The 20,281-nt window shown below is 49.8% G+C and overlaps 1 protein-coding gene across 1 annotated transcript in view; it reads left to right on the forward strand.

Annotated features, from left to right (window-relative positions):
• Positions 1–20,281, forward strand: part of NFIX (nuclear factor I X) — a gene marked incomplete at its 3' end in the record, with an annotated part of 79,907 nt that overhangs the window by 26,266 nt on the left and 33,360 nt on the right. The window contains 1 exon segment of the mRNA XM_064479891.1: positions 1,512–2,043. Within this exon segment, the coding sequence (XP_064335961.1) occupies positions 1,512–2,043 (532 nt within the window).

The raw sequence follows: 20,281 nt of genomic DNA on the forward strand, positions 1-20,281 counted from the left end.
TTTCCCCCTTCTGGTTTTTGTTTTTGTTTTTGTTTTGCACAGGGGTGGGGTAGGGGTGTGTTGTGTGTTGGGGGGGTGGGAGGTAGGTTTTGATATTTAAATTTTGCATATTTTAATTTTATTTATTTATTTATTTGTTTATTTAAAAATTTAACTGGAAGAGGATGTACAGAGGGTGAAACTGAAAAAAAATTTTTTTTGTTGGCTTTTGTTTACCTGGTGTGTGTGGTAACTGACTCGCTCCCTCTCTCTGCTTGCTATCCCTGACCTTTCTTTCTTTTTGCTCCTTTTAAAAAAAATATTAATTTCCCCCTTCTGTGCAGTGGAGCATGGGGGGGGAGGAGGGGGAAGGGTTTGAGAATCCACCCAAGCCCGGCCCCTATTCCCCAGAACACCAATAATAACCCCCTTTAAAACATTTACCTTCCTCCCCTGCTCCTCCCCCTCCCCCCCCACCCGCCCCCAACTCACAACTCTGTTGAGTCCAGAAGCTCAGAATCGGGCGTTGGGCTTTGCCGGGTGCTTCAGATCAATGGTAATTATTTAATTTTTTCCAGTTTTATTTTCGTAAGCAGAGATCAATTATTATTTAAACTTCAAACAAGCAAACAAGCAAAAAAAAAAAAAAAAAAAACAAACCAAAAGCGAGAGCCCGGCCTTCTGTCACCTGACTGAGTGGGAAGAGGGTGAAGGGGTCAGTGGGGTTGGGGTGCAGGATGCCCCACGTAGCTTTTAACCCTAACGTGGCTGAGACCACCACCTTATTTGTGCTAACAAGAAGTGTTTTGTTCCTTATTACTGTGATTAACATTAGCATTGGTGTCGATAACAAAGCTGAAATCACATATTTAGGATTTAGATCTGATTTAAAAAAATGCTGGGGTGGATGTTCCAATTGGAGCAGGAGAAAAGAGAATGAAAACAGCCTGGGGAGGGGGAAGCCAAATCCGTTTCCTTGCTGGCTTGTGGATGTCATGTTCTCTCTTCTTGGGGGTGGCCAAAAACCTCCTGGTGTCGGGGTGTGAGGTGGCCCCCGCATGCCCTGCCTGTGCCTCCACAGGCATTCATGCAGACTGGACACCGTGCCGGGGCGAGCTGACATGAGTTCGAGGCTGCGATAGAACATGGAGATGTCATGGGCGCGACAGAGCCTGGCGGGGATACCAGCAGCGTGTGTGTGTGGACGGCAACGTTGTCTGTGCGCGCGTGTGTGTGAGTGAGTGAGGGAGAGAGAGAGAGAATAGGTGTGTGCTCAGGCTCTGGGTGTCTCTGTCTGGCTGCTGAGGCTGAGATGGGAGCGAGCGGCTGGCTAGGCTGGCGGTGGCTCCAGACCACACTTTCCTAGAACAATTGCAAGAGAAAATTGTTGTGGGGGGGGAGGAGGAGGAGAAGGCGATTTTTCTTGTGCTCCGCTTCTAACGCTTCTTTTCTCCTTTTCTCTTTTCCCCTCGCCCGTCTTCCCCTCCTCCCGTCCTCCCTCGCCCCGCATGCTCCCGGCTTGCCGCCTGCAGGATGAGTTCCACCCGTTCATCGAGGCGCTGCTGCCTCACGTCCGCGCCTTCTCCTACACCTGGTTCAACCTGCAGGCGCGGAAGCGCAAGTACTTCAAGAAGCACGAGAAGCGGATGTCGAAGGACGAGGAGCGGGCGGTGAAGGACGAGCTGCTGGGCGAGAAGCCTGAGATCAAGCAGAAGTGGGCATCCCGGCTGCTGGCCAAGCTGCGCAAAGACATCCGGCCCGAGTTCCGAGAGGACTTTGTGCTGACCATCACGGGCAAGAAGCCCCCCTGCTGCGTGCTCTCCAACCCCGACCAGAAGGGCAAGATCCGGCGGATTGACTGCCTTCGCCAGGCCGACAAGGTGTGGCGGCTGGACCTGGTCATGGTGATTTTGTTTAAGGGGATCCCCCTGGAAAGTACTGATGGGGAGCGGCTCTACAAGTCGCCCCAGTGCTCGAACCCCGGCCTGTGCGTCCAGCCACATCACATTGGAGTCACAATCAAAGAACTGGATCTTTATCTGGCTTACTTTGTCCACACTCCGGGTAGGTTTCTCTCAATCCCCCTTCTCCCCCACCCTGTTTTATTTCACTTGCTGGCATTTGTTCTGTTTATTGTACCTCTTCTTTCCAAACGGTACATGCATACACGCGATGGGCCTAACTGGTGCACTCGTCCTGCTGAGGCCTACAGCATGTTTGGTGTTCCCTTTTACCTTCTGTTTCCCTCCACCCTCTCAATTCTTCCTCCTTTGCTCCCTTGCCACGTTACCGATTTTTGTGCGTCTCCATCTTTGGAGTACTCATCTTACCCAAAAGATGCTGGAGGTCTTATGACTGGGGCCAGGATGCCCCAGAATTATCCACGATGTGAGAGCTTGTGATAAACACCACCACCACCACATATATATATGTATATATATATCATATATATATATATATATATATCTCACCACATATATATATATATATATATATCTCACTCTTTGCTCAGATTGAAAGTGAGTCAGAAGTAGTACTGGGGGGGCAGGTGCTTGCTTTCCTGCAGCTTCCCCGCAAGTCCTGGGGGAAAGCTGGATTTGGCAGAAGCGGGATGGGCAGCGGTTTGCAGAGAGAGGGGCAAGTAAAACCTCTGGATATGAGACAGAATGAATAGAAAAGAGGAGAGAAGGCAGAGGCGGGCAGATTCTGGGGCCCAGATGCCCAGGCAGGAGCTGCTTTGGCTGGAGTCTGGCTGTTGGAGAGGAGAGAAGTCATTTGATTTCAGAGAGTGAAAATGAGCGCGAGATTCCTTGCACTCTTCCCCTTCACCTCCCCTCCATGTTTCAGCTGAAGTGTCGAAACCCCGGGATGTGTGCCCTCAGCTCCCTGCACCACTGCTGGGGGGCAGAGAGACTCTCCCCAGCATAGGCACGCCAGGGAGTGGTGTTGCTGTGGAAGAGGTCTTAGAGAAACAAACAAACAATCAAAACTCTGTAAAAATCTCCTTTTCCTTTTGTGTTCCAAGGAGTTCCAGGTCTGCTCTTTGCTTTTCCAATTTCACCCTGCATTTTGGGTTGTGGTGGTTCAGTTCTCCTCCTCTGTTCCTTTTTTTCCCCCTACCCTTTCCCTTTTTATAATTTCTTTCCGCTTTTGTTTTCTTACAAATTGAAACAGAGATGGCTGGTTAATTTTTAGCCTCCACTCAGCTACGCCCAATTTACTGCCGCCTTTGAAACCTAAACGGGCGGCACTCTGTGATTAAGCAAGGCAGAAGTGTGTTTACATTATGCCCAACCAACTTGTAATGAGAGGGCTACCAAACCTTTCCCTGTGTGTGTGTGTTTTTTTCATTCCCACCATTCCGTATTTTTTCCTCCTTTTTCTCTTTTTTCTCTCTTTGTGCGAATGCAAGAGAGTGTGGCTTAACTTCAACTCTAGTGAATGTTCTTTCCCGAAAATGTGTGTGTGTGTGTGTGTGTGTGTGTGTGTGTATCTTCCTTCCTGTTCATTCACAAAAAAGAAAAGCAACTCACTTTTCTGCTTTGGTCACCTCCTTGCCTGTTTGGAAAGTTGGGAGGAGAGGCATGACTTAATCCAGAAGGGAAATTTTGGGGAGCTTTCTGCATTGCGTCAGGAACGGAACCTCGAAAGTGATTAGCACTGAGAGTTTATATGTTGGAGAGCTCTGGAGAGAAAAAGGTAATATTTGAGGCCTCTCCTCTTGTTCATTCTCTCATTCTGAGAGGTGGCTTTGGTAGTTGGTTGGAGGCAGTGGACACCCCCTACCCCTCCCTACCTCCCTCCATGGATCTTTCTAGGCCTGTACCTGGTCCTGTGTCACTATCATAATCCCTCTAGAAGAATGACCAACTGCCAGTCCTCTTCCTCCTTCATTCTTTTTCTTTCCAGAAAAGAGACTAAAGAAAAAATTTAAAGTTATTCCCTCATTTTCTGTCTACACAGCAAATCAGAGTGGGGAGGGTGTATGCCTGGTGGTATTGGAGGTGGCTTGGGGCAGGCTTGGAGCCTTGAGCTTGTGTCTGTCAGCTCCTCTGAGAGGGGATTCTGTACTGTCCGATTTTAGAACTAGGGCCTCTGAGACGAAATCAGTACTCATCTTCCTTCTAAGCTGGCTTCCTCTACCTTGCTCTGTAGCTGGATCCCTGTAGCTGAGCTCTTTCCCTGGCCTCTTTTATTTTAGGCCGTATTTTTTACTGCTACCAGCATGGGGCTGAGGTAGGATGAAGTATGTGTGATGGAGACCATTTCCTGGCCCGCCATCTGGCTCCTGGACTGATCAGGCAGGTGTCAGAAGAAGGGAGGCACCCCCATTTGTGCCCCAGACATAATGAGATCATTTGCCCAGTAATAGGAGTGAATTCATGTCCCACCGCATGCAGCCATGGCCACCTCAGTCCCAGCTGAGGCTTAGTTCCTTGACAAAAGCTGAGTAGAGAACTGAGGATGTTTTCATATAATCTGTCTATAGTTCAAGTCCCTGGACTCCAGATAGTTTCAATGAAGGTAGGATTTTTGTTGCTGGACTTGCTTTAATTCTTACTTACTGAAGGGGTGGGGATGAGCTGGTGTGGCATGGGCCACCAGTGGGCCTTGGGTAGATGGTCTCAAGATGGTGTGGAGTAGGCATGGCTTCCTCTCTAGGCTACCCTGGTTTGCTAGAAGATGTCTTCTGTCTGAGCCCCCGAACAGTGTCAGTCCAACAGCACAGCCTCTCTCTATTCCACACACAGACATAGGGTGCTTTGCACCTTTCTTCCAGTATAAACTGGGGTAGCAAGGGCTCAGACGAGAGTTGCTTTGGACTCTAAAAGAAGTACTTTTCTTCCCGTCAAACTGGGCTGAAGAACCTGATCTGGGCTGAACTGGCTGTGCCGGGTTTGATGACAAGTGGGGACGTGGCTTCACCTCCATCCAGGCACCATCAGCTTCCATCTGTGGCCCTTGTGGGTCCTTGTTTTGTCCCACATGAAGTTTTAAGAGGTGGCATGGTTGAGGAGTAAAGGACATGTGTGTGACGTCAGGAGCTCCACTCTCAGAATATGGGGTCCTAAAAGGGTGGAGGTGAGGGTGGCCTTCTTCTGGGAAAGAATTTCTCTCTGTGTCTGTTCCATTCAGGAGGGGAGGTTGAGGCGGAGCAGGGTCAGAGAACACTGCCATGGGGAGGAGTTAGTACATTCCTGGTAATGTCCTTCCATCCAAAGAGGGTATCCTAGGGCAATGACTAGAGTCAGAGGGGAGCATGGGGCCAAGAGGAAGGATGCTTACGTGAGGAAGGATGGCTGAACTATTCTCAAGCACAGCTAGACTATCTTTAAAGCTTCTACAGGGATCTGAAGGTTGAGCCGGCGTCTTCATACCTTCTCTAACCTAGGCCTCTGTCCTAGGAAAGAAAAAAAATCTGAAAGTAATAAAATGCTTTACTGAATGGAAATATTAGTATCTCCCTGTCAGATCCCTCCAACAGGCCCACAGTGGAGGCCCGTGAAGTCCAGGTATTCAGCTGGCGGCTTTTTTCATCTCAGCCTTTTCATTACAGAGAAATTTACATGTAGAAGGAACCCCCATCACCAGTTCCAACTTACGGCCAGTTTCAGTTCATCTGTAGCCTCTGCTGCCCACCTGCATTGGGTTGTTCAGAAGGAAATCCAAGCATCGTAGCCTTTCATTTGTGAATATTTGTGTACATGTCTCTAAAGATGAGGACTCCTGAAGAACATAACCACAACATCACTATCACACCTAAAATAAGAATCAACAGTTTCTTTAGTATGGTCAGATAGCTGGTCAGTGTTCACATTTTCCTAATCGTCTCCTAATTTTGTTTGCCGGGATCAGGATCCAGATCAGGTCCACGCATTGCAGTGGGTTGCTCCATCTTTCAAGACTCATAATTTCTAAGTGGTCCTCCTCCTCCTTCTTCATCTTGTTTTTTTCCTGGCAGTTTTTGGGTTGTTTTTGTGGAAGAAACCTGTAGGATTTATCCCGTAGGATTTTCCAGTCTGGACTCTACAGGCTGTGTTCCGCTGGGTTGTTCAGTGTGCTGCTCTGAAAAGAGATTCTGCCTCCCTCCTCGCCTCCAGGTCCTCGGACAGCTGGGCCTTTCCTGTCGCAGGAAATGGATTAGCACCTGAGGATTTATCTAAGTGAACTTTTTCAAGTGCAAGGTCGTCCTTCTCAGGTATATGAGCTCTCTGGTTTCCCCTGTCTGCTTCCTCAGCAGTGGAGGGCATTGCTCTGCCATGTCAGCCCTGCCAAGATATGGCCGATGTCAGTGATGCCCCTCAAGCTTTTCCTGGATGCCTGGCCCATCTGGTGGCTCTGGTGCAAGTATGGAAGGGGCCACAGGAGCTCCAGTCACCCTCTTGGGGGTACTAACCCCTCCTGAGGCCTCTGTGCCACCTCACCCGTGCCTCTTTTTTTTTAGGGCCAGAAATGCCACTGGTCTGCGTTTTTGAGGCAGTGTGATCTGGTGCCAGGGCTGTTGAAGATGGCAGGGCCCAGTTACCGGATTCCTAAAATTAGCAAGATTTACCAATGTAGGGTTAGGTGCCCTTTAGAGCATCCCAGAAGAGATGTCACTGTTGGTCAAAGGTCAGATTTGGTCATTGTAAAATTCTTCGATTCATCTAATGCAGAGGATGGTTAAAGGGATTAAACCAGCTACTACGTAAAGATACCGGCACATAGCAGGCAAGCAGTGGACAGCAGCTGCTACAATTACGATTGCTTGCTGTGATTCCGTGAGCCCAAGGATGTCTCCCTATCACCTTTACCTGCTGGTATTATTTTTGCCTTAAGGTACGACCCAGATGAGAGCTAATTTTTCTGTAACACGGCAGCCTTTCAAATGCTGAAAACGGCTCTCACGATTCTTTTCCACCCCTCTTCCCAGGAAGCTGTTCCTTCTCCAGGCCAGACGCTGCCAGTCTCTCATGCCTCCCACATTCGATGTGGCTCCTTGCATCCTTGCCATTTTGGTCACCACCCCCTGGAGGCCCTCTTAAACTGGAGCCTTTGACATTGAACACAGAAACTCTAGGTTCGATCAGATCCCACGGTAGCTACATGATTCGCCGGGCCTTCAAGCTATATAATTTGTGGGGCCCGGTGCAAAATGAAAATGAGGGGCTCCTAGTTCAAAATGATTAGGAATTACAATGAGACAATAGACCACTAAACCAAGTGCAGGGTCTATGTGACTGTCCAGGTTGCACACCTGTGAAGCTGGCCCAGGCTACCTTTGCTGTTAATGTGACATGGGGTGCCTGGTTCTGGGGTGAAAGGGTGATGTGTCTCAGGCTGGCTTTGTGGGGGATGTGACCCCAAAGAGGAGATCAGAAATGCCCAGACCCAGTCCTTGCGTTCTGGGACTCCCTTGACCATCTGCTGTCATCTCCTTTGTCCACAGCACGTCTGCCCAACTAGTCAGGGGTTCCCACTGGCTGCGATGTGCAGGGGGTCTTGGTGGAGTGCTCACTCTGATGGTTGAATTGGAAGCTGTAGCTCAAGGGGAAAAAGAACCACCGTTGTCTGAGCTTGAGCTGGCAGAGTTCAGGCCTGTGAATAAGCTGAAGGGGACCTGGGAGGCCGAGCATGGTGACCAGCTGTGCTCCACTGCCCGCCCAGAGGAAACAGGGCCACTCTGTAGCAGGAGGGCTGGGATCCAGACGTGCAGAAGGACTTCCTGAGGATTCGGTTTACTTTTTGGCACTGCCAGAGGATGGCTGAATTTCCTTTATTCATGAAATACACACTTGGTGAACCTGCTGTGAGCAAGGCCCTTCTAAGAATGAGAGACTCCTGCATATGGCCCACAGGGTTTGGGTGGAGGCCTTGTGATAACTTCCAGAAGGTACCGTCCTGTAGATGTGAACGTTCAGTAATCCATGCAGGAGGCGAGGGAACACCCAGCAGGGCTTCACTGGGGGCTGCTCCCGGTGGGCCATGAAGAAGGAGGCAAGGCCCATCTCAGCCACCTTCTAGAGTTGCAGGGGCCTGGGATGCTGTGGAAGGATAGGCCTGAGGGGTGGAAGGCTGTGCCATGGTCTGTCTCTGTTCTGGTGTCTGTTCTGCAACAGCTGGGCAGAGAGGGCACAGCTAAACATCCCCCTTTCTGCCCTGGGAAGAAGGTGTCTCCCTCCCCACCCCTTTTTCTCTTTGCCCTGTCAGTCCCACCCCCACCCCACCCCCCTGTCTCAGGAGCTGCCACGCTTCAGTTATTTTATCCTTCAGTGTCCGATTCAGAAGTCCTTTCAAAGGCCCCAGCAGTGTCAGCGCGGTGCTCGCACAAAAGGCCTCTTTGATTTCTTGTTTGTTTTCATTTGCCAGTGGAGGGGGAGGGGGCAGGAGAGAAAGAGCTTCTGGGTTTTAAAATTTTTATTTGGGTTGCTTCATTCTCAGAGGAGTTGGCTCCCTGGAACTCTTTTCTGAGTTGGGGGCTCGGAGGCGAGAGGCAGCCTTCTGGGGAGAAGGCTGGGGCAGAAGGTGGGGGCTGCCTCCTGAAGCAAGACGAGGAGGTTTGGGGGTTTAGAATATAGTTGTTGATTCACCTTCAGACTTTCTGTGCTAGGCCTGAGGGTAGGAAGGGTCAAGTTGGAGCCATGGTGCTTGGGAAGAGAAAGATCTGAAGTGCCTGGCACTGGCCTCATCACAGCTGTAGGATTTGAGCAGTCCTGAACTTTGACTTTGCCATTTTCCCTTTATCATTCCAGATTCTGCCATTTCCCTCTTGGCTGGATAGGAAGAGAGGTGGGGCCCTTTTAACTCCACACACTTCTTGGAAATTCTTAGCACCTTGAAATATAGGCTGGGGCTCCCCACTCTCCATCAGGGGAGTAGAGAGGTGAGAGGCCTACCTAGCAGCTAGGCGTCCTGCTGGCAGTGGTGCGCAGGCCCGGGAGGAGCTTGCTTGCTCTCTCACCTGGTGCCTCTCGTCTCCCCATGGGGACTGACTTGGGAGACGCTGCAGCGTAGGCATCCCTCCCAGAGGACCTGGCCCACGGCTCATGGAGGACTTTGAGGGCAGGCTGGTCTTGCCAAGTCCTGACACACAGGGAGTTGAGTCTGAAAGGAGATGGAGGACCACCTGTGCCCTTGGTTTGGGACAAGAGACACCCGTCCAGCACCTTTGGGGTGCAAACTTTAAGCACACGTGGGCACGAACCAACATATCAGTAAGAAAGGGTACAGCCCGTTGGTCGTTGTGCTTGTGTGGAAGCCTGATTGCCAGGGCTGGGGAAGAGCGCCGGGAAGCGAGGCTTGGGCAGGTGGTCACAGGCGTCAGCAACAGGGAAGTGTGCCCACTGGGTGAGGGGGGCTCCGCAGGGCCTGGTTGGCAGACGGAAGGAGGAGGCTGGGGGGCTGAGAGATAGATAAATATAGCTGATGGCATTTCTCATGATAGGTTTTTCTTGGCACTGAGGGCACCATGGCAAACAGTACGACAAACGCCTGGCCCTGCAGGCCGCCGTCGCCATTTTAAGCATGTTTGAGCTGAAGAGTTGTTGGCATTAGAAGAGGGTCCCAGCAGGCGGAGGGGCTGCGGCAGGGAGGTTTGGCTGGTCTGGACCTTGCCCGCTGGATACCTGGGTTCCTTATTTTGTATGGAAATTTAATATCTGATTTTCTGGCCGTTTGGGGATTTAAAAAAATATTTGGGCATTGCCCTTTGTGGGCCTGTCTCCCAAGTGATTTGTCCCCCTACTGGCCATCATGGCCTGTCTGTGGGGGGATGTTCTGGCTCTTCTCTTTACTTTGGATGTCTTAATGATGACCCGGCATGCCACTGCCCCAGGGTCTGGGCCATTGTTTGCTATTAATTTGGGGAACATCCAACAACTTAAGGTTTGTTCAGGTTCCTGAAAAATTTTTGTTCCCTGTCGATGGAGGAGAGGGCACACCCGTGGTCTCCATCCCCGGCTCTAATTCCATTTTTTCGTTGAAGGCCCAATATGGCCGAGGCACCGTGTTGAGTCCCGTTCATGTGTTAACCACCCAAATTCTTACACCAGTTCTAGTTTTAAACCCTCGTTCTTGGCTCTGTGTGTGTGTGTGTGTGTGTGTGTGTGTGTGTGTGTGTGTGTGTGCGTGCACATAGGTGACACACACAGCGGCCTCCGTGTGTAGTTAAGATTTGGTGAACCAGACTCAAGGACCTGGGAGACTTCCTGGAAGATGACCTGCTTGAACTGTACCTTGAAAGACAGTGAGGTATTAGCTCGTTTTTGTCAGCTGGCTGAGTCTTTTCAGCCTGCTGAGAGCTGATTCCCTCCTCACAATGGTTGAGTGATATAGGCAGGGCAGGTATTGTCCCCACTGTACAGAGAAGGGAACCCAAGTACAGAGACGTCCAGGCACTTGGGTCACACGATGAGTTTCCAGCAGAAGGACCCCAGGTTTCAGGTCACTGAGCTCCTCGGCTTCCCTCCGTGGGCCTTGCTGCTCCTGAACTTCACCGGGATTGCTGGCCTTGGTGGAATCTCAGAGGATAAAGTCTTGCAGGTTCCCGTGGTCTCCCTTGCTCTCTAGGAGCTGAAACAGAGGGGCTGGAGCCCAGCCTGTGGCTCAGCTCAAGGGCTCACCCAGCCGCATGTGGGGTGGAAACAGAGAGCGTGAACCTGGCTTGTCCTTGACCCTGGTCTCCCTTCCCACCAGCCAGCCCCTGCCTTTGACCTGAAAGGCAGTGTGCTAGTATACGTGGGGAAAGGTCGGCTGGACGCCCTCTCCCTGCTGTGCCTGGCTCAGCTTCCTGGCACCCCTTCCTGGAGCATGGGGAGGGCAGACAGAGTGTTCAGGAAGTCCAGGTGTGCACAGCCAGGTGGGCTCAGCTGGATCTTGGGATCCCTGATTCTTGCTCTGTCACGCCCTTTTCCTGGGAGTCTGCTTAGAATTGTAGTTTGAAATAAAAATGAATGTAATTATCCTAATTAACCAGATGATCGCTGGAAGTTTTGCAGTAATCTGCTCTTCATTGCCTTTTATGCTCCTGAATTCACGTAGATGTTCACTCTTACCCCTTTCTTAAAGTTTGAAAACTTTGGGGCTGAGTGAATAAAAACTCTCCCAACATGCTGAAGGCAGCCGGGTTGTAGGAGAGGCTAACTTACTGCCAGAGATTTTCCTGTTTCTATGGCTAGTAAGGTAGGAACTTAACCTCTTAGCCATTGATATCAGCTCCCATAGAGCAGGGTTTCCAAACCATGGTGCTGCTGCCTTTTGGGCCAGATCACTCTGTGTCACGGAAGACATCCTGTGCATTGTAGGGTGGTTAGCCATATCTCTGGCCTCGACCCACTAGTTGCAACCCCCACCCCAGGTGTGACAACCAAAATATTTTCAGACATTTCCAAGTGTCCCTGGGGACAGAATTGCTCCAGCTGAGACCCTCTGACCTGTAAGAAACAGAGGGGTTCAGACAGAATATACCCCTTTTTCACCTCTTGCCTCTCCTCCAGTTTAGGACCCTATTTACCTTTTCTAATGTGGCAACAGAACCTCTGATCCCTGGCTGTTCCCTTGCATGTCCTTTTCCATGTTCCTCTTTCTGGGCAGAAGCTCCCTGGGCTGAAACCATCTGGGGGCTCCTCTTCCCCATGGGAATCATGATTCCCCCTCCGTGTCTCCTACTGAACGTTCCTCCTGATGTATTGCATTGTGGTCTCTCTGTGTGCCAGGGCTCTGCTGATCTGGGGTCTGGACCAGGGGATCTGGTACTCAGCTGACCCAGGCCTATGTGATGAGCCAGTGACCCCATCAGGCCCATCTCAGACCCCAAAGAGCAGCAGACATTTGTTTCTGCAGCATGGGATGCAGAGATTAGAAGTGTTGCCTGAGCCTCAGCCCTACTCTTTTTTAAAGAGGTATTTGATTTTTCTTATTACTGTAGTAAAACACACTCTATAAAAAATTCAAATAGAGAAATGTAAGAGACAGACAGGCTCCCCTCACCACCCTCCTGCACCAGAGAGAAGCTCACTTCCCAGATCCATGTAGGTTCTTCTATTTTTTTCATTAATTAACTTTTCATCAAATACTTTTAAATACAGCGATATCTATTTTAAGAGCAGTTTGGGCTAATTGAATTGGCTCCATGGAGTGCCACTGTGGTCTTAACTTTTCCCATCCCCTGCCCATTCCACCCATGTCCCCTGTCACCATAGGTGCAGAGCTTATGTCCCTGTCTTCTTTTCCTCCGAGGTGACAGCTTTTGTTCGTCCATGCTGGGAGCAGGGTGACCAGTAGAACATGTGTTAGTGTCTGAGCAGCCAGGATCCTTCTCTGGGGCATTCCTGCTGGTGGTATAACCCCGGTGGCAGAAGTCAGGGCACTGCCAAAGGCCTGGCCACCACGGGGTGCTGAGGGAAGGAGGAGCCACTAAGAAGTGGCCTGCTTGGCTGTGCCTCGCTTGGCCCCAGCCCCTTGCCTCTTTCCAGCTCTTTCCTGGAGGGCCAGGATGCTCCTCTGTGTGGGGCCAACCCTCTGCCAACTGGCCTGGTGTCCATGAGGCTTTTCTAGACCCTACTGGCTCCTTCCAGGGGTGACTGCTGCTGCTGCTTTTTCCCTTTCTTGAAATGGAGAGGGAAGTATCCCTCAGCCTTCCAGGATTTATCCTATCATAATTCTTTGTGTCAGGCTTAAAGATATGGCAGAGAGGAATGTTCTCTCCAGGCCAGGGGCACAGACAAGACAGGAAGAAGGAATCTGGAAAGAGCTTTGCAGCTGGGTCTAATGGTCTAGGGTAGGCTGTGGATGACAGCCGGGAGTAGGGTGACACCTGGTGATTCTTCTGGACTGGGTAGAGTGCTCGGAGGGATCAGGAGATCCCTGGAGATGGCCTGCAGGAGGTCTAGCATGTGCAGCCCTTGGGGAGTGTGTCCTTATTATGCCTGTAGATAATATCCCCATTAGTGCATAATTATTATGTAATGGGCGTTATTGCATAATGGCAGTTATATAACACGTGGCCCAGAATACGGGGTGTGTGTGTGTGTGTGTGTGTAATAAGTGTATATCCTCTGGCTATAAATAGTCACCAGCCCTGCACAGAATCTGTGGTCACACCAGAGCCACCTTATAAATACCCAGCGCTGGGCTATAAATTTCTGAGCTGTGATGTAGGCAGGCATGATACCTAGTTAGGGAGTGGTGGGAGGGACATGCAGCCCCACCCAGCCACATGACATCATTGTTTCCGTAGTAACGAGACGGCTCCCTGGGGGACCAAAGGAAGAGAGGCCTTTAGAGGGAGGAGGCAAATGGATAGAAAGCTTGGGGTGGGGAATGCTGAGCTAGGGGCTGACCAGGTGGTCTGCCCTGTGCAGAGGACTCTCAGGTGTTAAACCAGCACCAGGGCAGGAAACTCCTTCATCCCCTCTTTAGAGGGTCTCAGGTCCCTTCTCTGTGACTAGCAGGTCATGTGAGACTCAGCCAAGTGTTGAGGAGAACAGGGGAGCCAAATGGCTTCTCCCCATTGTTCCGTTTCCCAGGTGATCTCTCTGTGTCTCTGGGGCCACTTGCTGAAGGGGAGTTGAACATGGGCAAACTAGAGCTCTGCACCCCAGTCATGTCCTCCCCAGGGTGGGGCTGTTTCCCCTACCAGACGTTTTAGGTCAATTTCGGCCTTAGTAATATAAGAAGTATGTGAGCAATTCGGCATGCGTCTGAGAGAGCCTCGTGGAAGTCATGGTGCTGGGAGATGGTGCCCAGAAGAAAGACGGACAAGGATAGTATTTTGGCCCCAGAGGAAGCTGTCGGGTGGGATGTGATCTTTAGGCATACGAGAGGTGGTTTCGTATAGGATGATGAAGAGCTACTATTCACATCCCAGGGTGGGGGGCGTAGGAAATGCGTTTTGATGGCAGGTGGGGGGATTGAACTTAGTTGGGAGGGAAGGAGGGTGGGTGGCCAGCTCATCCCAGTTTGCCCAGCAGTTTCCTGGTTTTAGCACTGAAAGTCCCTTTTCCCTGGAAACCCCTTTGTCTCCTGAAAATCAGGATGGTTGGTCATCCTAGAAGAGCGGTTTTCAAACAGGGACGATTTTACTCCCCCAGGGAACATTTGGCAATGTCCACGGGCACTTTTGGTTGTCACAACCAGGGGAGGGTGCTGTTGGCATCTAGTGAGTCAAGGCCAGTGCACAGGATATTCTCTCAATAAGGAAGCATCTGGCCCCAAATGTCACTACAGAACTCCCTCAACTTACAATGGGGTTATGTCCCAATAAAGTTGAAAATATTGTAAGTCAAAAATGCATTTAATGCACCTAACCTACCGAACATCATGGCTTAGCCTAGCCTACCTTAACCGTGCTCAGCACACTTGTATTAACCTACAATTGGGCAAAATCTTCTAACACAAAGCCTATTTTATAATAAAGTGCTGAAAATCTGATGTAATTTATAGAATATTGTACTGAAAGTGCAAAACAGAGTGATTGGTTGTATGGGTACAGAATGGTTATAAGTATATCAGTTGTTCACCCTCCTGCTTGCCTGTCTGACTGGGAGCTGTGGCTTGCTGCCGCCGCCCAGAATCACAGTGGAGTATGAGTATTGTACTGCAGATCGCTAGCCCAGGAAAAGATCAAAATTTAAAATTCGAAGTATGATTTCTGCTGAATGTGTATTGCTTCACACCACATAAATTAAAAAAAATCGTTAAGTTGAATCATCGTAGGTCATGGATTGCCTGTAGTGGTGAGGTCGAGAGGCCCTGCTTTAGAGGTGGGTAAGCAGAACTTGTATGTCTCTCCTTATGACAGCCCTCCCTTGCTAGCAAAGTTCCCCCGATCCACACCCGGCCTCCTCTCTGAAATTCTTGCAGCTCTATTTTCCGTGTTTTAATTGGTTGTGTGTAGGGTTCTGGGACTAGGATACCTTTTTTTTAGGGAATCATGGGTCTTCTGAGAGAGTCTTTAACCCTTTCAAAGCTCAGGGTACCTTTGCAGTTAAGACACTGTTGAGAGTAAGCCTGGCAGTGCCTGGCAGCATGGCACTGATGTGGATTTTTTGCCTATTATTAAAAAATAATAGTAATGGAAGAATCATTAAACAGCGATCCCTTATTTCCTACCAGAGAGTTTCCAAGAGGCACAACTTTCCTGCTTCCCCCATCTTTCAGGCCAGCTCTTCCCACTAGACCTGAGCTGGCCACTGCAGCCTCTGGGCCATGGGGCCTTCTGAGTGTTCCAGTCCCAGGAAGAGAACTTATCTCCACAAAAGCCCATTTTCCAGACGCAGCAACCAAGGCAGGTCTCTGCCACCCAAAGAGATTTCACAAATGGAACAGATGAGGGAGCTGAATCCTATTCTGGCATGTGGAGTTTACAGAAATTTGAGTTCTAAGCTACCTGACGTCATTTATAGCAGATTGCATTTTGCACGGCATAAGTGAAATGTAATCATGAGAGTATAGCAAACTTTCTTTTTCACCTGTGCTTAGTGCCTGTTTACTTGGCTGCAGTTTACTTGGTCCCCTCTGGCCCTGACCACATGCATGGTGTGGCCAACTGGGTCATCATTTCTGCTAGCCTGGGACGGGGCCCACAGACAATGGCCAGGATGGTGGTGCAGTGGTCTGGTCTGCACCGGGTAGTTGGCCAGAGCAGGAGGATCAGCTGCCTCTTGTGTGTGTCAAGCCCAACTTTTGAGTTTGGACTTGAGATGGAGACAGCTAATGAGCTCGGATGGGAAAGCAGGGCCCACGGGTTTGCAGGCAAGGCCTGCCTGCTGTGCCAAGGGGAACTCTGTGGTGAGCAGTGCTGGCTTTGAACACAAAGGCCATTGCTCCACAGAATAGTAATCCTCAGGGTATTGCCAGCCCAAGAGATATGGCCAAATGAGAGGCCCCTGCCCCAAGGATGGGCCAGATTTCTCTCACTTAATCATGGTATCGTACTTTATAAAGTGGGCCTAGCATACAGATCTCTGAGCATAGTTTCAAATACGTATATTTTTAAAAAAATTAAACACACACACACACACACACACACACACGGTCTGTTCAAGCCATGCGGCTGCCCAGGAGAATTCCTGGTCACGTGGGACAGTAACTGAGGATGATGGTCCTGAAGCCACCGTCTAATATTAGATTTTGAAACTCAGAGATTCATTAATATAATTACTCAAATGCCAGCCTGGCTTGGCAAGGCTTCTTGAATTGTGTTCCTCTCTAACAAAGCACTCTGGCTGCAGGGATGCCCCTGGTGAGCCAGAGCCCCGCTGCCTGGTTTGTGGATGGTGGTCAGAGGCATGTGTGGGCTTCTTCAGAGCACCCTCCCTGGGAGAGGCTGGGCATTCCCACAGTGCCAAGTCCTGCATTTATATGTCTTGTCATGAGACAGGCACCTCTGGAGAGTCTTCAGCAGAAGTGAGCAGTCAGCTGGGCAAGGCCCCGTTTGAATGCAGGTCGGACCCAGGTTTGGCTGAGGGCCGGATAATTTTGCTCCCCTGTGACACTTTGCACTTAATTTTGTAGGTTTCTCTGCTAAGCTGGAATCTTGGAACTGGAACTATGTTTTATCTGCCTTGGCATCTGGCTCTCACCCAGTATATAGTTTTATACAACCCCATAAACCCATTTTGAATATTGAATTACCTTCAGATGGATAGCAGCTGAAGCCCATCCCATCCTTGAGACAATGCAAAGGCATGAAATGGCATAAAAATAAGAAATAGGGCTGATGAAGAAAAGGAGTGAGGCAGAGGAGCGTGGCTGGTGTGCTTTCTGAGTGGGCATCAGGAGGAGAAAATACTGACAGATGAGTGATGGAAGCCTCTGAAAGGCTGGAAGGAACATGGCAGGCAAGTGGGAAGCTGTGGGTTAATGGGTTGAAAGGGACTTGGTTTCTCAAAATATTTTTTCCCTTTTGGGGAATGGGAATGAGGTGTCAAAAAAATGAGGAAAAGAGTAACCCTCTCCCTGACCCTCTTCTCCACTCCTCTAACTAGGGGCCACTGCTGGGTGGGTCATAGGCTCCAGCTTAGCCCTCCCCTCTCTCCCCTAGGCCTTCCCTCTGATTAGTCCTGCTTGAAAGAAGGGGCGAGGCCCTCTTCTGGCCTGACAGCATATGCCACTACCCCTCACCCGTCACCCCCAGCCCCTAGCCCACCTGGAACAGGAACCCTTCCCATGCCAGATCCTCTCCACCCCGCCAGCCTATCAGATGCCCTGCAGCCCAGGTTGGCAGGGAGTAGCCCCAGGGCATGGAGATCGTTTGCATTTTGCTCAGGGGCTCCTCCTTTCCCCACTCCCCTTTCCCCAGATGCCCTGGCCTCCAGGCTCTTCATTTTGCTGTGGATACAGACGCAGTGTGGCTGGCTCTTCCTGCCCTCCTTTCTCCTCTGGCCCAGGCCTCCTGGGTTGAAGATGGCTGCTGTTCCCCAGCTGGTGCATGTGCTCCCAGCTCTGGCAGCTAGATTTGATTCTTAACAATGAATTATTAAAGGAACATGAACAGTGCGTTTCTCATATACTTGGATACACACAGCCACTTCTCTGAGCCGACTCTAAAGCTGATTCTGCCGCTGCTGCCCCTTCACTTGTCTCAGACTTTAGAGTAGGTATCATTATTTTTTGAGTGAATTCCCAGCTCTCCCCTCTCCACCTTAAGAATCTCCAGTCAGCCACTTCCTCACTGGTCCTAAATTTCTTTCCTCAGCCCCAAGTGCTTGTCCTTGACTTTCTTGGAGACCCACTTTCCCTTCCAAAGTCCTCCTTGTTAGTGGAAGAGCTGGTGTTCCAATAGTCTTGGGAGTGTGGCAAGCTGCAGCGTGAACGTGGTTTGGGGTTGTCACCCTCCTTCCTGCTCTGTGTCCTTTGGCCTGGAATCTGCTTGAGCATGAAAGTTCCTGAGGCTGAGGCCTGCCTGGCTCAAGTGAACATGAATGCGGCTGGACCCGCAGGGCTGTGGTTTGCCATCACCTCATCATGCTCTTCTACGATCTGGGGAGAGAGTCATGTATGTATAGTCTCTCATCCATATACTGTTTTAAAAATGATATTTTTCTGACTAAGACTAGTGCAGATTCAGTGGGGAAGGGTATAGCTCAAATGGAGATCACATGCCTAGCATGCATGATGTCCTAGGTTCAATTCCCAGTACCTCCATTAAAAAACAAACAAACTAATAATAAATAAATATATAGACCTAATGACCTCCCCCCACAAAAAATATTTTTAAAAATTAAAAAAAAAAGACTAGTGTAGATTCATCATAAAAATACCAAGTGAACACGAAGTCTAGAGGGGTAAATAAAAATTATCGAAATTCTACCACTTAAATAAGCACTAATAACCTTTTGTTGCATTTTTTATACCTATTCATGCACATATTTTATTTTTTAAAAATTGGAGTTTAGTATAAACACTTTTGGAGGCTACTTATAAAATTTAATGCCATTGTGTATTCTACCATGTCACAGTTTTTCTTTTTTTTTTAATTTAATTTTTTTTTTTTTGGTGGGGGTGGTAATTGGGTTTATTTATTTATTTATTTATTTTTAGAGGAGGTGCTGGGGATTGAGCCCAGGACCTATGCATGCTGAGCATGCGCTCTACTGCTTGAGCTATACCCTTCCCTCTGTCACAGTTTTTCAAAAACTATTTTGTGGTGGTTTAGCATCATTAGCTGCATTGTTCCTAATTCTCAACATTTCTAATGACTTCTATCCCTTTTTCATTTTGGAAACATACTACCTTTTATTATGAATGTTGTATATGCTTATTTAAAAAAATACAAACATGCTTTTTGAATGGCTCATGACGCTTTGGTATTGCAGAATTGATGTAGGCCTTTAAGCTGTAAATTCTGCTGGGATGGACATCCTGATTTATTAAGCTTTGTAGCTGTTTATTCACTTCAGACAAGGCTTCCTAGCAATTGAATTACCAAGCGAAGGGTATAGACTCTTACGAAGACTTGTCACATATATTGTTAAATTCCTGTCTGGAGATTTGATGCTCACAGATGGCATGTGAGGGTCCATCTCACCACTTCCCTAGCTATACCCTGTTCGTATTACCCATAACCCAATAAAGACACAACCATCATTCACTCACATCATGCACATATCATGTACGTATCACATCAGGATGTGCTTTTTATGAGCCCACACTCCCATCCCTGTCATAGGTGTGTGTTGCATCAGCTCACTTGTTCCCTGATGGATGCGTGCTATTGTCCAGTGAAAGAGCTAATGCTGGACATTACCCTACACACTCACATCCTTTGACCTGTGTTCTTTTGTGTGTCTGAGGTCCCCTCTCCTGGGCCTCTCTCTGTTAGCACTGCTAGAAGGGGAGGATTCCTGGGGGCCTCAGGCATGGCAGTGTCTGTTCTCTTCACCAGGAGCTGGCAGGGGAGCCTGGGGATTGCCTAGCAGTGAGCAGGTGCTGGCCATGGTGTCTTAATGGCAGCAGCCCCCGAGCACCACCACCAAAGTGCAAGCCCTTGGTGGCTGCCAGCACTTGCCCCAAGAGTTCCTGAGGAAGCAGCTGTTGCTGATCCCTGAGGCCAGACCCCGCGTCTGCCACCAGGACCTTGGGCCTGTCTGGTGAAGTGTGTGCCCTCCTATGACTGGAGGGGAAGCCAAAGGAGGGTGAGCTTTGCCCTCCTGACTGCAGACTCTGCCTTCACACACACACACACACACACACACACACACACACACACACACACCCACACACACCCTGTGCCCCAGAGATGGCATCCCCCAGGGCCACACAGTCTGGGACACACAGCTCCTTGTGCCCTGCCCCAGGGCCAGGGCTATCTCCTCCCCCAGAGTCCCTAGGCACATGTCTGTGAGCATTCTGTCATTGGGCTCTGTCCCCACTGGCTCTAGCCACACGCCCTCAGATCTATGTGTATACACATGTGTATTCATTCACTTCGAACCCAGGCCTTACATCACTTTCTACATCTCTTTGGCCCATCGAAGCTGCAGTGTCTCGGCCTCTGGCACCCCTTGACCCCTCCCTTCTATTTGATGCTCCATCTTGCCCAGAACTTGACTATCCTTAGGCCCTGTGAGGTAGGAGCTGCCCTGTGACTCCTGAGGCCTGGTGAGAAGCCTGTGAGGGGCAGCAGTGGATGAGGCCTGTGCAGGGCTGCTCCTCTTCTTGTGGGAGCAGTGCCAGGCATCCAGTGCCTAGAGGGCTTGTGGCCATACCATCGTGAGTGGGACTCCTCTGTTTATGAAGCTTGGTTCATTCTTTTCCTCTGCTGGTGTTCAGCATGTGTTACCCTGTGAGTGTCTGTGCATGTGTGTCTGCGTGTCAGGAG

Source organism: Camelus dromedarius, chromosome 27 (genome assembly GCF_036321535.1).
Source record: "Camelus dromedarius isolate mCamDro1 chromosome 27, mCamDro1.pat, whole genome shotgun sequence".
NCBI lineage: Eukaryota > Metazoa > Chordata > Mammalia > Artiodactyla > Camelidae > Camelus > Camelus dromedarius.